General features: G+C 37.7%; 1 protein-coding gene across 1 annotated transcript in view; it reads left to right on the top strand.

Annotated features, from left to right (window-relative positions):
• The window catches only part of LOC150084086 (uncharacterized), a 68,768-nt gene extending 52,377 nt beyond the window's left edge, over window positions 1-16,391 (top strand). Inside the window, exons 2-4 of the mRNA XM_090375886.1 lie at window positions 13,418-13,585; window positions 13,727-13,907; window positions 15,338-16,391. Coding sequence (XP_090232012.1) covers window positions 13,418-13,585; window positions 13,727-13,907; window positions 15,338-15,932 — 944 coding nt within the window. The 3' untranslated portion in view covers window positions 15,933-16,391. The remainder of the gene's footprint in view (window positions 1-13,417; window positions 13,586-13,726; window positions 13,908-15,337) is intronic.
• Window positions 16,392-16,819: the final 428 nt, after the last annotated feature.

The following is a 16,819-nucleotide window of genomic DNA, read 5'->3' as shown; positions in this document are numbered from 1 at the left end:
ACAATACCTGACTTGCCAATTGGCCAATGCTTTACAGATTCTGTTCCAATTTATCGCTCCATTAATTCGGTCAATTGCACAAGCTGCTGCGTGGACTAAAAGACCCCTGTAAACGTTAACTTCATTGTTCCCTTCTCACCTGTGGGCAAACATTCAATGAACAAGTTCAATCTACGGCGACCTTACCTGACTTCCGCTTGGCAACCACCTTTTCCTAACAGATACCCATTGTCGAGTACATCTCTGTCTCTCCCTTTTTTTTTTGTTATCTAATTATCCAGCGTTTCGCGTGTCATCAGGCGACCTCAAGAGGCCCCACACGGGACGGATAGAAGGGCAAGGTCACCTCTGCGGTGGTAATTGCATTGCGCGGAATATGTGTTGTCCGTTTGATGGGCTCGGCTATTGAGGAAGGTGTTTACAGAATCTGCTCCATTTGTGGGATGAAAAAGGGGGTTGTGGGGTTAGTAGGATACGGTCAAGCAGTTTTTTGTTGCGTTCGTCCACTTAATGCGTTATAAACCTTCACTCAGAATGACTCTCGGTTGTAGTGTTCAAATGCACCGCCAGAGGGCGTGATTAATTCACTTAAAACGCATATTTGGGGTAGTTGCGTCGTGTTTCATATTTATTCCACCAGATGGCGTGGTTTTAGATGCTGTGTGTGCTGCTTTCCTTCACTCAAGAAAATCTGTATTTCCCGTGCACTCAGGAACCCTCTCTCTGGTGTTAACTGACTTAAAATATCAAATTTCAGTGTTGCATATGTTTCTCATTTCTGCCACCAGATGGTGTCGTTTCCGATCATATGCATATACTATATATTATTTTGTTTTGAGTGAATCACTGAAAAACGACTTAATTATGCAAATGTCTGTGGTTTTATGTTTCTTGTTTCTGCCACCAGAGGGCCACCCTTCATTGTGAATATAGCATGATCCATCACCAAAGCAGCCAGCGACTCCTTTCGGTTGTATTTTTACCCATCTAGCACCAAATAGAACGGTCAATTTACTTAAAAAAGCAGGGATCAGAGGTCATATATAGATTTCTTATTTCTGCCACCAGGAGGCCAGCTTTCATTGTGTGAGTACAGCATCAGACTCACTAAAGAAGCAACTCTTTTGGATTTCATTTCTATACATCTAACACCAGATAACACTGTCAATTCACTTAAAATTAATGAAAATCCCAGTAGTTACCTATTAATTTCTTATTTCTGCCACTAGATGGCGCGATTTTGTATGTGGTATATTTTTCCCTTACTCAAACAACCCTTTTCCAGTTCTATATTTCTTAAACTCGCCGCCAGATGACGCGATTTTTCACATGTTTCCTTCAATCGAGTGCCCTCTTTTTTATTTCTTAAACTCGCCACCAGACAGCGCGATTAATTCACTTAAAATGCAAATTTAGATGATTACATATTATATTTCTTATTTTTGCCACCAGATGACACCATTTTGTGTTTATATATATATATATTTGCCTTACTCAAGCAAATTCCTTTTGTTACTATATGTCTTAAACTCGCCACCAGATGGCGCCATTAATTCACTTAAAATACAAATCTTTCATTACATTTTATATTTATACCACCATATGGCGTGGTCTTCTATCATTACGCATGCGCATCCATCCCATTCTTTTATATATATAACTTCTTGACCCACTGGAGAAGTGATTTACTGTTTGTGTATTTTTGACATCTACCACCAGATGTCGCGATAAATTCACTTAAAATGCAGATCTCGGTGGTTGTGTTTTTTTAGTCGGATACCAGGTGGCGCGGCTTTTTCCATGTGAATAGAATCAACGAGTAATTCGGTTAGAATGCAAATCTCCGGTTGAGGACTATTTTTTCTAGAAAGGGCCGGGCTTTAAGAAACAGTCTTCCCAATCTCCTTAAATAATGAAGTTGTTGACAAATGTTGAAGCTGTAGCTAATATACGTTGGGGGCAGACGTTTCCTGAAACTTCTTGGAGCATCCAACGTCTTGCTTGGCTGAACCAAACGAACTGAGCGCCTGCCTCGAGGGTCTTAATGGAAACGCTGCCGATGATGCAGCCTCCGGTGTCATCTTCTGTTATTTTAACTGCACCACCGGAGAAAATGAGTGCCGCTTACGGCAGATTAATACGTCGGCCTGTACGGATGTGTTTGTCTCTTGGAATTATGGGTGTTACGTAAACATGCTCTCTGACATCGCAAAAGACTAACGCACCCCCACCCCACCCCACCCCTCCAGGCGCAGCAAAGTGCCTTTATGGGCAATGTTTGAGATCATAAATATTCAGCGCGAGCTTAAAAAAAAAAAAAAAAACTCAATTGTTCGTTTTCTTCCTTCTGGCCTTTTTTCTGTTGATTTTTCTTCGCAAAAATCCAATCCTTTTCGCTGTCATGGTAACCAAAAGATTCCATTCCACTTTCCTTTCACTCTTAACAATTGTTGTCATGACTACCAATGGTCACTTTCATGTTTAGCAACACGTCTGATGATTAACAATTGTCCGTGATCTCAGTTGTCTCTATTGTGTTCCCATGGTTACTCAATTGTTGGCCAATCAAACTTATTTTTTCTCATCTACAAGAGTGCATCTTAAAAGTGAAGTAATTTTCCTTGGAGATTTTGATGTTCCCAACTCCACCTGGATCCATATTGATGTTCTCAATCCACCTGGATTGATTTTCTAATTACAGGGACCCAGATGATCCAGATATATCGTAGATTTTCGATTACTAATGCCTTTGCCCAGCTTGCTTGTTTCCCTACTGGAAGACCACACACCCATTACACTCTTGATCTTTTACTCAAAACCAGCTCAAATAAACAGTCAGCATTAATGGTCCTCTGGGTACTTCAGATCATAACTTGATGGTGGTCTCTTCTCCAATGTGGCTTCCTTCCCAAGGTCATTCGCAACCTCGTGTCATTTGGCATTACAAGAATGCAAAATGGAATGACCTGAATGGTCTCTTGCCAAGACTATTGACCGAAACTTGCCCGTCTCTACTCCCACTTCTTTCCCAACCTAAGACATCCTTATCCAAAGATAAAGCTGACTTCTTAGCATCATACTTTTCTTGTAACTCCTGTATTGATGATCTTGGTAAACCACCTCCAACCATTCCCAGTACACTCCATTCAATGCCTCCTGTGGTCTTCATCAAAAGGATGTCAGTAGGATTTTGAACAACCTTGATGCTAAGAAAAGCTCCACGTCCTGATGGTATTTCTTCACTTGTCCTCAAAACTTTTGCTCCAGCCAGTTCCTAAAAAGGGTGACAAATCCCTCCCATCCGATTATCGTCCATTGCACTTACTTCCTCTTTCTAAAGTAATGGAGAAATCCGTTAATCACCAACTCCTAGACTGTCTCGAAACCGTCCATCTGATCAATGACTGCCAACATGGATTCCGTTAGTATCAATCCACTGGTGATATTTTAGTTTATGTTCCCCATCTATGGACAGATTCAATGGAAAAAGTTGGTGAAACTCAAGCAGTTGCTCTTGACATTTCTAAGATTTTTGATCGCGTCTGGAATAAAGGTCTTCTGAAGAAGCTGCTATCTTCTGGACTTCCATCTATTTTGTGAAATTGGATATCCAGTTTCCTCTCTGTCCGGTCGCTCGGCATGATGGTTGATGGCTATCTATCTTCTGATTTCTCAATGAATATTGGTGTCCTCCATGTTAATGTTCACGTAAGGATCAACTCGTCTAACCCTAAAGGGTTGCAATTTTTCTCCCTGTATTATCTGGTTTTTCATCCAGGAACCTGCTAATTTCTTTATTCTTTAAATTTGTTTTACACTATATTGCCAAAAGTAACTGGACACTGTTTCAATAAAAATAGGTTTTAAAAGACTTCACTCAATCCTCATCCTTGGATGGATAGTGTGGGCAGGGCTCAATTTCTCCAAATCCTAGGAATGTCCGGATACTTTTGGCAATATCCTCTAATTAAAAGAAATTTTTCTTATATTCATTCTACAACTACCCTTCCTTGAGAATTAGCAGCGCTCGTTGTCATGGTTACCGATCTTCCGTACTTTGTCAATTTGCCATTTATCTATGCTTCGTTGCCATGGTTACTTGGTTGTCTTGCCATTCAAGTATCCGCTCCTTTATTTTTTCCCTTTTCCCTTTTCTGTTGCCATGGTTACCAACGGTTGCTCATTCCCTTTTCACTTTCAGATTTAGTAATCTTCTGCTGTCATAGTTATCCTTGTTGTCACTTTCATAATTATTGCTTGTTGTTATGGTTACAGAGTGTCTTTTGCAGCTTTTTGGTAGTGTAAAAATTCAAGGTCAATTTCCGATAGGTCTGATGGTTTTTTTTCATCGATCTATTTGTCTGCTGTTAATTCCCCTTCCACATCCCTAATTCTCTTTAATTGCATTACCCGCCATTTATCCTTTAAGACCAATGACTGGCGTCGGTTGACGTGCGCGAGATTAACAACCGCTCCAAATTGCTACCTGAGCATGAAGCGTTTCACTTTCTCTTTTGGTAATGATATCCAACTTCCGGTTCGACTATTTAATGGTCATCGTCTGGTTCTTATCAAGACCAAACGTACTTAGAGCATCCATTTTACAGATGATATTGTGATGGGTGCTTTCAGCTGTGCGTTTGGACCAAAAGATTTCTCGAAAAGTGAAAAGAACGACTGTCACTAAAAGAGATCTTAAAACTTTTCTCAGGCAATCGTCTGCTTCAAAAGAATTATTAAGATAAATTTTCTTTCTTCGTGCGCATCACTTGCATGACTGAATCTCCCGCCTTTTTTCATCCAGGGTACATCCGCTTCCTGATTAACAGTCATCTTCTGATAAGCGAAAATTAACATTAAAACGTTTCTAAGCAATCGGCCAACAATGATTTTATTTCTCGTGTCTTCTGCTCAATTGTCAGTTTCATATTTTTAAATGCTTCATGCTATTTTCAGTATTGTTGCCAATGGAGACTGCGCAGAATGAGCAAAATTCCAATCATACCGTTCCAAAATTTTTAATATCAATAATGGCTTGCATATGAATTATCTAAACGTTGCGTTTTGCGGGGCCCCCAGATGCCCACTAAAGGAATTACCTGAAGCTTGGAATACTCTGATGGGCTACAAAGCTCTTATGTAATAAGCAAAAGTTGAAAAACACCGGGTGGCTGGGCCATTAGCTTCCACAACGCGTATTTGTACCGCGTTCTTCCGAACGCTTAATAAGAATATAAGTTTCAGCTGCCCTTCCCTTCTGCCTCCCCTAAGTCCTGTTGCAGGGATTTTCCTTTTATTTTTGTTCTTTTAGAAGTAACAATTGTTAAGCAACAAGTCGCGTGGATTACATTGATCACGTGACATATAAGCTGGTCCCAAGGTCATTTGAAGGACAAATTCAATGTATAAAAATTTTAATTTCTTCAAATTACTGCACTTAGTTTTGGGATAATCTCTCTACACTTGTTACAAAAAAGTTAAGGTTGCCCATTTATTTTCCTTTCATTGTTACGCGGTCGCAAATGTTCGGTGCCATTAAGGGGACGCGATAATTTTCCACATCTGACTGCTGCTGCCTCCCATCTGGGGTGGGTGGTATTGGAAGTTCAAATTTTCTTCGGAACGTGTCGACAGATCGTTAACGCCACCTTCGAAGACGCTTCTACGACTTTCGGTAGCTTGTCCTGGTTTTGCTTGTTGTAAGACGCTCTCATTGCGTTCGTAATCATGCCGTTGATGGCCGTAATACTCTCCGGCTGCACATTGTGTTGTCGTTAGGGCCCCGCGTGCAACCACACGTAAGTGATCGTTTGTAATAAAGACACCCATAGTGTGTGTAAGTTGCTAATTATCATCTCGTTTCGGGATATTTGCTTGCCACTTCTGGACGTCTGCTGTAAGCCACTTAAATTATCAACGTAATTCGTCTTAATTACTATATTGTTTAGAACCCCCCCCTTCCCTTTTTATTCCCATGTTCGGTATCGCGTGTCTCTTCGCTTTTCTGCCTCGATGGGTTCGGGTTGACGGTGGGAAGGACTGCCACACGGCAAAGCATCACTCGAAAGGTCGTTATCAAAATATGTACCCATACATTTTTTACCAGTTTCTCGAAACTTGAATGGTTGTACGGTGGTGCTGATATTTCGAGAATTAAATGGTCAGTGCGTAGATAAGATGACTTTTGGTAATAGAAGCTCGTCTGTTCTGAGGCATGTTCAAAGGATTGCTGTACGGTAAAGCATCGGTCCAGGTGCCATGATGGAAATGCCTGAGCATCCATGCCCATTTCGTTTCTATTATGCATATATAATAGATGGTTCATAGTGATGAAAATTCACCTGTTCAGAGGATTGCCATATGGCAAAGCATCAGTCCGCGTGGGTATGACCGAAACGTGCTTTGAGCACACATGTCCATTCAGTTGTCTTTGCGCTCATGCGCAAGATGGTTTTTCGTGATAAAACTTCATCCGTTGTGACTCGTGCAATCTACTCTATTAATTTTGTCTTAATGTTTACTCCTGGTGGTCAGTTTCGAAAATAAATATTTTTCGCCCATTTCTCGACTACATCGTCTGCGTAGCATGTCTACCAAATGTACACGTTTTCAGTCAGTTAAATTTTAATTGCAAAAGTTTAATTATAGCCACCGTGCACATCTACAAAAGATTGCCATACGCAAATTGCATCATTCCGAAACAGATTTATATATGCGTATACACGTTCGGTGAATTCACCATTGCACCATCTTGACATTGCCTGATTTGCAAGCGACCCAAGAAGTCCGAAACCGGATGCCAACAGAAACACAATTGTTTCCTGCTCCTCCATAGGCTACGCTTATTATTAGTTTCATTTGTGTCGTCTGCCACAAGGACATCGACTTCCGACTTTGTGGTGCTTCATAGCAGACGACTCACGAACAGATATAATAATCGTCTTGGGGGGGCCGGAAGGGTCAGGAAGGACTTCAGTCAGCTAGTATCACTTGGAGTTGTGCTAAGAGGTCAGAAGACACTCTCGGAGAAATGGGGGGGGGGGGTCACACATAACGGCATTGACTTCATCGCTGTCGTAAAACAGGTTAATCTCTACTACCTGTCCGTTTCACTTGCGACATCTAAATGTCTTTCTTTAGCAGAAGTTCATGTTCCTGCAATCATGAAAACTGGTTTACATCTACGCCTACACTTCGTCTGTTTCAGCTGACTGTACAAGTTCGTCTGCTCCCCGTACCAAAAGCGTATTGGAGCGATTAATACCCAGATCAGGAAATTCTTTTAAAATATGAAGATTCGGATGTGAACGAACCACTAAAATAAGGGGGCCTCAACACTTCGTGCAGGAGCAAAAATTCATTATAAATCTCCTAATAGAACACGTCATATTACGTCATAAGCAAAATTTTTCCGATTGTAATAGAATACGTCATAATCGGAGAAAACTTTCTATTACAACAGAGCACGTCATTATACATCATAATTGAAGAAACAACTTTTTATATTACAACAGAGCGTCATCATAAGTCACAATTTTTCATAATATAATAATAGAACAGAATACAATTTTTCTGACTGCAGTTGAATACGCTAGAATACGTCATAATTGAAGAAACAAATTATCTTATTACAATACAGTATATAATAATACGTCATAACTGAATCGAATAAATATGTAGAGATAAAATAAAATATGTTTCGATTGAAATACAATACGTCATGATACGTCATAGTCAAAGAAATATATGGAATTTTTCAGGTTGTAATAGACTAATAGAATAGAAAAAAAATTTTCCTATTAGAATAGAGTATGACATAATACGTCATAACTGAATCGAAGAAATTCACAGAAATATTTCTATTGAAATTGAATACGTAATGACACGTCATAATCAAAGAAATATATGCGATTTTCCAGACTGCAACAGAATAATAGAATATAGAATACGTCATAATCAAAGAAACAAATTTTCTTACTGCAATAGAGTATGCCATAATACGTCACAAGTGAAGCGAATAAAGGTATAGAAATGTTTCGATTGCAATAGAATACGTCCTCATATGTCATAATCAAAGAAATATATGCAATTTTTCAGCTTGCGATAGACTAATAGAATAGAATATAAATTTTCCGACTGCAGTAGAATACGTCATAATTGAAGAAATACAAAATTTCCAATTACAATAGAGCATGTCATAACACGTCATAACTGAATCGAATAAATGTATAGATATAAAATAAAATATGTTTTGATTGAAATATGAAATACAACACGTCATGAGCAAAGAAATATATACTATTTTTCAGGTTGTAATAGATAGATAGAATAGAATACAATTTTCAGATTGCAGTCGAATACGTCATAATCAAAGAAACACAGATTTTCTTATTACAATAGAGCATGTCATAATACGTCATAGCTGAATAAAATAATAGTACAGAAATATTTCTATTGCAATAGAATACGTCATAATACGTCATAATCAAAAATATATGCATTTTTTTGAGATTGCAATAGAATAATAGAATAGTTCAGAAATTTACCGATTGTCATAACACGTCATAATCGAAGAAATATATAAACTGGCATTCTTCCTTGTTAAACGCGTATTAGAGTTGCAACAATGCAAAAATCAAAACCACGTGCTGCTCCATTTTGGAAATGTACATGCTGCTGGTAGTTGAGCGCTTGTTTCTATTGTTAATCTTCTGCTAAGTGAAACAATGAGCTGTCATTATTATATATTTACTGATGCGTTTAAAAGTTAAGCTCGATTGTTTGCCGTCGCTGCCTGACATTACAGAACACCAGCGACCCCACTATCAGATGTGGTTAATTAGATAAAGGTAATAGCAAAGTGCACGTGTGCGTACTGCATTGATCGCTGGTAACATTAGCCATTCATGAAAAGAGAGAGAGAAAGAGAGAGGCAGACTTTAATAACCGAGGGAAAATTCCAGGAAAAATCCCCCGCATAGTTCATTAGCAATCACTTCCTTATAATTTATGCCCTCGTTCCTAACCCGGAAGAGCACATGAGGATTTTGTCGTCTGCCATGTTGCAATCATCAAAAACCAGATGTCTTTTGGCGACTTCTAGCCGTCCTACTGGGAACTTCATATCCGCTTGTATTTAATCCATGTTTTCCAAACTTAGGACAATCTATGACGTAATGACAATACATTTTTATAGTCAGGTAAGACAAATGAGTGACTCGGGAATGAGAAAGACTATATACCCTCCCTGATCTGTTGATAAGGCAGACCTGGAGAAGGTAATCGATAAAAAAAAATTGCTTCCCTACTTGCGATGTTATCAAGTCCCCAAAATAAAAAATAAAAATAATCAGACTCGACCTTATGTACTTCAATTAACTCGATTTCCCACGCTATGTTTTGCCTATGATGTCACAGTAGGTGGCGCTCTAATACGGTAGCCATTTCGTGGGCATAACCGGTTTGTTCGTTTGGCCGCTAAGTTCGTTTGGTATCATTAAGGGGAGCTTGTATTACTCGGGGTTTATCTTGGCGTTCAATGAGGAAATTTCAATGAGGAAAATCAAAAATCTTTATGATTTTTGGTCCGGGGAATGTCTTTTTACATAAAAAAATTAATCGGAAGCTGTCAAGTTCCGTATGTCTTTTTGCGCCCCCTCCCCCGGCACCGAATGTCATCTCCGTGCTGCACCGGCCCTACTTGTTTGTTTAGCAAGGACAAACGCGAAGTCGTTCATTTCAAATATTTTCCCCGTCGTGTTCAGACAAGGCGAAGCACGAGCTGCGTGCCTACCCGGAACATGTCAGTTTCAGGTCTTCGCTTAACTAAACTCTTTGTGTGGCCGATGGTGCCACCTGGCGAGCGTGACCTTCAACAGCGTCGCGCGCACACACGCCGAAGTATTACACACAAACAGCATTCGGCTACATCCACGACGATGAAGCCCGGATGTTTGCAATTGGGACTCGCTTGGCTGAACAAAACAGATTTTAAATGAAATGTCAAGGAATTAGCACACATTTCAAAGCCACTGGACTGTCATTTTTAAAAAATACTTCATTAATTGGCTGGGAAGTAGTTTTTCCATTGAATGTTATTCTTTAGAGAGTCGTTTGGAACTCTGTCGAATAAGGGAGACTTCCTGACTGTTGTTTCCTCTTCAGTCGTAAAAAGAGAACCCTTAACTACCCCCTCCTTCTCCCTGCCTTTAGAAAAACAGCCCATCGAAGTCAAAGAAAGCATATCTACAAACACAGCCTGTCCTTTTTCAACGATTAATTTGCTTATATATTTTTTATAAATTTAGAAATTTTCTTCAAAGACATTTTATTTTTAGAAAATTTATTTAGTAAGATAATCTCAAAAATTTATCATCTGGAATACTTGAAAAAAATAAAAAGAAACATTTTTTATTTCTGGAATCTGCATTTGAAAAAAAAATCGTCATAATTTTATTTTTGGAAAATTTACTTTGAAAAGTAAATTGAATTTAATATTAAAAATTTCGAAAATTTCATATCAGAAATGTTTTTTAATTTAATTTAATTTTTTAAGAAAATTTTAAAAATATATTTTTTTCCAAATTAATTCTGTAAGAAATTTTCAAAAATTTAATTCGAAAAGAAACAATTTTATATTTGGAAAATTTATTTAGTAAAACAATTTCAAATTTTCATTTCTGAAATATTTGGAAGTAGCAAACAATTTTTATTTTTCGAATATGTATTTGGAGAAATCATCATAATTTTATTTTTAGAAACTTTATTTTGAAAAGAATTCCCATTAACTCTATACACTAGAATTTTCCCAAAATTTGATTTTCGGAAAAATTTTTGAAAAACACATTACCATGATTTTATATTGAGAAAATTCTTTTTTAAAAAAATTAAGAAAGAAAATTACAAAAATTTTTAAAAATTTTGTATTCCAAAAACGTCTTCAGTAAGACAATCGCAAATTTTTATATCTGGAATATGAAAAATAAAATCTAAGAATTTTATTTTGGTATGTGTATTTCGAGAAAATAATTATATATATATATAATTTTATATTTAGAAATTTTATTTTGAAAAGAATCTATGTTAATTTTGTATATTGAAAATTTCCAAAGTTTTATTTTTATAATCATTTTCAAAAAAATCACCATAATTCAATATTTAGATAATTCATTTTGTAAGAAAATTCCCGTTTTTATTTTTCCAAAATATTTATAGAAAAAAATTAGATTTTTATAATATTCGTTTGGAGAAATCATCAAAATGTTTTTAGAAATTTAATTTTCGAAAATTCCCAAAATTTTTTTAAATTTTGTGATATCTTAGAAAGCTTATTTCGACAAACCGATTCATAATTTTGTATTTAGAAAATTTATTTTGTAAAATATCAAATTTTTATCTTGAATAATTAGTTGAAAAAATCAATTTTTAAAATTTTCATCCATTTGAAAAATCATCATCGTAATTTTAATTTTAGGAATTCATTTGGAAAATAATTCTATGAATTTTGTTTATTTTTTTGTTGCACATTTATGTCTGGAAAAATTAAAATTACTGTTTTTTTTTTCCAAAAATTATTCCCGCAAAAAAAAAAACAAAAAAAAACCTCAAATTGTTTAGAATTGTTTTAAGAAGTATAATTTGTTTAAGATGAAAGGACATTCGTTAATTCCGATTTATTTGGAAATCGAATATGCAAATTGATTGTTATCTAACTGTCCATTTTAATTTGGTTCTGAATGCAGTTTGGCCGACACAAAACAAGTTTTGTTGTTTGAACTGGGGCAGACGACCACAGCGAATTTTTTTCAAACGTACATGTGTAGTTTACAGATCCTTCAGTATTTGAATAATCTTGTCAAAATTGGGTAGCTGAATTTCCACTGTTTGTTGTGCAAATTGAATTCTGGAACACTGCTGAAGATCCCCCCCCCTCCTTGCCATCCGCACTCCACCCAAGCGACCGATGCTAGTTTGAAAAATGAAACTTCCAAATTCTATCTCTTTGTACATCCCGAGTAAAAAGAATTTTTCTATTGGTTCTTGGGGCACATCAGATGTATATGTAGATTTTCATGATTCTCCAAATCGAAATGGCACGCGCAGACTATTTTTTTAGGGGAGGGGGGGGTATTATGATTGTCGGTTTCTTAACCGAAATAATCATGGCACGTGAGCAGAAATCTACATCTTTCAATATTCTTCCGCTTGTTTAAAAAAACCAAGCGAAAAATTGCCCAATATGTACAGAGGGTAAAAAATAAAAGTTACCGGAATTCAGCTCCCTCTATCGCTTATAAATTGAAGTGTTTTTAAAAATTGAAAATTGTTGCGTTTCTGGCACGAGTCACTCTCGGAAGTGCGCAATCCCGAAGAAGGGAAAAAATAAATAAATGAAAATAGAAAGGTCATTATTCTATATTTTCCGGCCCTCCAGAGAGAGAGAGGATGTCCACGATGCGCCGTGCATTAAAATTTATTCCGTGCGGTGCGTAATATATCCTCTCAGTTGGCCCAGTTGCCAGTCCCCCCATACACTGCCAACGTCTTACGATCAAGACTGCGGAAATAGTGGCGTTCGTGCGGTATACAACAATCACTTCAGGTACTGACGTCACCTCCATTGTTTAAGAGGCAGTCGGGAGATCAAATTTGGTCATTAAAATAAATCAGTGGATGCGCGCATGTGCTCGCCATTGTCTTTAAATAAACCGTGTCTTTTGGTTTTCCAAAGTTCCGTGTACGTTCGCAGACGGATATTCGGAGACTGCGTAAATGATTTTATTTTTAATTCGTTTCCAATTAGGATCCGGAAAGAAAACATTCGTTGATTCCTTTCTTTCGTCTGCGCATTGTTGATTTCAGCTCACGTGAGATGATTTCATTTTCGCGAGCAACTTGTAAATTTCACTTTTCACGTGTCAAACAAAGAAAAACAAACACTGCATGTGCAAAGTGAAATTTACAATTTTTTTCTTTCTTTTTTTTGGAAATTTCGTCTGCGCATTGTTGATTTCATCTTCGCGAGGACCTTGTAAGTTTCACTTTTCACATGTAAAACAAACATTGCACGTGCAAAGTGCAATAATTGTTTTGTAAATTTCACTTTGCACGTGCAATGTTGGTTTCCTCCCCTCGTGTCCTGTTTTTTTTTTTTTTTATTTTAAACTTCGGTATCAGATGATTTCCTTCTTTGCGCAACTGACTCAATTTGTTCTCTGCGCATGTTTTCGTTTCTATTCTGGCAAATCTTGCAGAAATTAAAGCAAAATGTTTATTCTACCCAGAGGAAGTGGGGTGGGTGGAAGAGATAGTTTAGGAGTTTACGGGAAGAGGGGGAGAGCTCCGAGTTCGTATAATTTTAGACGGCACGAGCTCTGACAAGCCGACTAAAAGTTTTTTTTTCCCTTTTCTCTTGCAGGAGTGGGGATTGTCCTGATAACTGTGAGTGGTATCGCTTGGAGGCTGACTTCCCATGATGCACCTTCCTGCCGGGCCATGCTTGGACTGCAAACGAATGATCAAGAACCAAATCGCCGTTTTGTGCCTCGCGTTCCCCCCTATGGACGCCCCCATCATCCCTATGCCGGTAAGTGCATTAAACACAACAAAAAATCCTTTTGGTGGTGTTATCACCGCCATCTGGCGGGCGAAATGACTACTAAATTATCATTAATTATTTGAAAATTAATATTAATTGTTTTTTCTCTCTCTCTTTCTCTCTCTCTAGCTATGATGTACCCCGAATTTCAATACAGGCCTCCACCCCCGTCCTATCAAGCATCTATGCAGGAATATCGACTTCGCCTACTTCTTTTAGATCGTCAGCAAGGAGCTGCAACTACATCTTTATCTCCAGTGTCTCCACCACCGACGTACCGTTCTCATACGGGCAGTACGCTACACTCTAGGTAAGAACATTGGTGGGGAGGCAAGAAAAAAAGAGGGGAAAATCAACCCTGACAGCTGCAAGAGAAAGGCGATTGTGCTACCATCTAGTGCGCGAACAAACTACTACATTTAGAAATAGCTGCATCCGTGTTACATTTTTCGATTGAGTTGTTTTATGATGCGCGGAAAGGCACCTAAGGCCAGAGGCACCAGTACCAACAAACTGTAAATTTTATGTATCCTACACTTGTTTTTAAATTACGAGGGAGTTCAAAACAGATTTGTATTCAACATACAGTACTCTGAAATATCTATTTTCGCATCTTGCTCATTCCCCTGATCTTGCAACCTCGAATTTCTTCACCTTTCTTCGCGAGGAAAACACCTTGCTGCTGAGTCGTGGTTTGAAGGACATTCAGAGGACTTCTACAAAACTGGGAAATGTATTGAGAGGTGTCCAAAATGTGTAATGCATGGTGTTTGTGTCAACCTTCTATTCCAACTACAGTACTACTGGGTGGATAGAAATGTTTTTTTGAACCCTGAGATGATGCCCTCAAAATAGAGGGTGTTCAACAGATAACGCATGGCTGCAAAGATTAGCATATTTAGCAGATATATTTTCAAAAAATATACGAACTTCATCATTAGAAGGTTCAAATACAACCATTTTCAATGTTGAAGACAAGTTTAAAAGTAAGATAAAGAAATTCAAATTTTGGGACAAATACAATTAAGACGAGTTCCTTTAGTACATTATATAATTCCAGAATAATAAGTTTATTTGGTTTTTAACTTTTAAAATTATGTTATGAATTTTTACAAGATCGCAAGGTCACTGGAGACAACTCCTGGTGAAATCCAAGTTCAGATCTTAGCTTATGTTTAAGCTTATTCGAGTCGCCAGATGGCAGCACTCGATTCGAATAATTTTTAAAATATTTTAAACATTTTTTTTAGCTCGTATTAAAAATAAATCAGCCAGATGGCAGCACCCGTTGCGAATAAATAAATTTTGATTTTTTCACTATTTGTTTTTTAACTTCTGTTTAAATTAGATTCACCAGATGGTAGCACCTGGTCTGAATTAATATATTTTGATTTTTTAATATTGATTTTTAAATGAAATTAATTAAATAATTATTTTAATTTTTTAGTAAATATTCTCTCTGTAAAATATTTATTTAAATTTTTTTAAAATATCCATAGCTAAGTATTGATAATTATTATTTTATTATTAGATATTAATGTTCTAAATTTTAGAAAGAAGATACTGAATATGCCATGTGGCTGATAAATAAAATGTAAATAAGGCTGTGTAAGTAAAGCCAGTTTTTTGAAATATTATGTGCCACTACTTTGTGAACAACCCTCAATAATATTTGATCATCAATATTTTAATAGTTTATGGATTGTCACGCAATCCTAATTCTTTTCTTATTTTTTCCAGGCCTCCTTTGAACCTTGTGGAACGTGAGTACAGCCGACCCCCAAGCTATCGTTCCCGTGCAAGTTCCGCAGGGGTGCTCAGATCTCACGTGAACACTCTGGAATCTCATCAGGACACCGGAGCTAGCCAGGAAGAGGTCAGCGCCACCCCTGGCAGCGCTAGTCATAGCCGCAACCCCTCCCTCAGTCTCAGTTTCCTCTCGCACGAGTCCCTATTCGTGGACTCGAACCACTCTCGACCCACAGACTCGGCGAACGCCGCTACTAGTGACAATACGAACCCAGTGCACTTTACTAGCCCCAGCGGGGAAAGCCAAAACTCTGTGGTTGCGGGCTTGAGTGACGACAGCCCCTTAGCCGCACCGGAGCACCCCATAGACTTGACGGCGGCAATCTGGAGGAGGGAAAACCCCAATCTCTGGGGGCTACGGAAAAACCACGACGTGAACGCAGTGACCATCGTACAGACCACGGACTCCTCGCAGGTACTGAACCAAGATACTGTGATAGTCTCCATTTCGGCGCAGAGCGCAAGGTCGCCGGAGGCGACCCCTGGTGGAAGCCAAGGAGAAGTTCAGATCTTAGCTCATGTTTAAAATGGAGCCGCCAGATGGCAGCACCCGGTCGGGTGTTGTCCCACGTGCTTTATGGCTATTCCTTTCTGTAAATATCTATGCTATGCACCTGTTTCAATCAGTGGACCACACCTCCCGGAAATGAACCCCAATCCTTAGGAGAGGGGAGGGTTAGGAGAAAGCCCCCATTAAGCTAATCAGTACCAGTTATATACAAATTAGTCATATAATTTGGTACCCCCTCCTCGATCTAACCCCCTAAAGCCGCCCCTAATATGTAATATACATTCAGAATGTATTAAATGAAAATCACGTACGAATACTCCCCCTTGTGTAATTTTTGGTAACTAATTTTGAAGTCAGGACATACCACATAGCTCTCTATTTCTGTATTGTGGCTGGTTATCTGGACTGTAATTATGGCTGGTTAAAACGTTTGGTGTAAGACGAGTGAGGATGATTTAAGTATCAGCAGAATAGAAATATTTTCTGTACAATAAATAATAGTTTAAAAAAAAAGGGGAATCGTTTCCCCACTTAATGTTTATCGTGTTTGGTGAAAAGAAATAGTTTACAAACGTTTCGTCATCAGACATTTCGTCTCTTGTTCAAGGTGTTGCCATTCTCTTTTGCTAAACTGATTCTCAATCTACGACTTTTAATTTTATCAATTTTCTAGAAATAATTAAAAAATATCACATTTTGGCCAGTTTAGCACCCTTCATTTTGCTCTCTAAGTACAGTATTTCAATTAATAAATAATCAGTATTAAAACCTTTCCTTTTAGATCTTGTGTGTTCCAAATACACTTTAGCTCTAATCCAATCTTGCTCGGAATATTTTTATAGAAAAAAAAAATCGCGAATATATACATATGACGTCATTGTTTTTTAATAGCTCCTAAATAA

The sequence above is a fragment of the Mastigoproctus giganteus genome, chromosome 6 (genome assembly GCF_048544385.1).
Source record: "Mastigoproctus giganteus isolate SK-2022 chromosome 6, ASM4854438v1, whole genome shotgun sequence".
In the NCBI taxonomy this organism is placed as follows: Eukaryota; Metazoa; Arthropoda; class Arachnida; order Uropygi; family Thelyphonidae; genus Mastigoproctus; species Mastigoproctus giganteus.
Note: the sequence above shows the minus strand (reverse complement) of the source record. Positions and strands in the feature narration are given on the sequence as shown.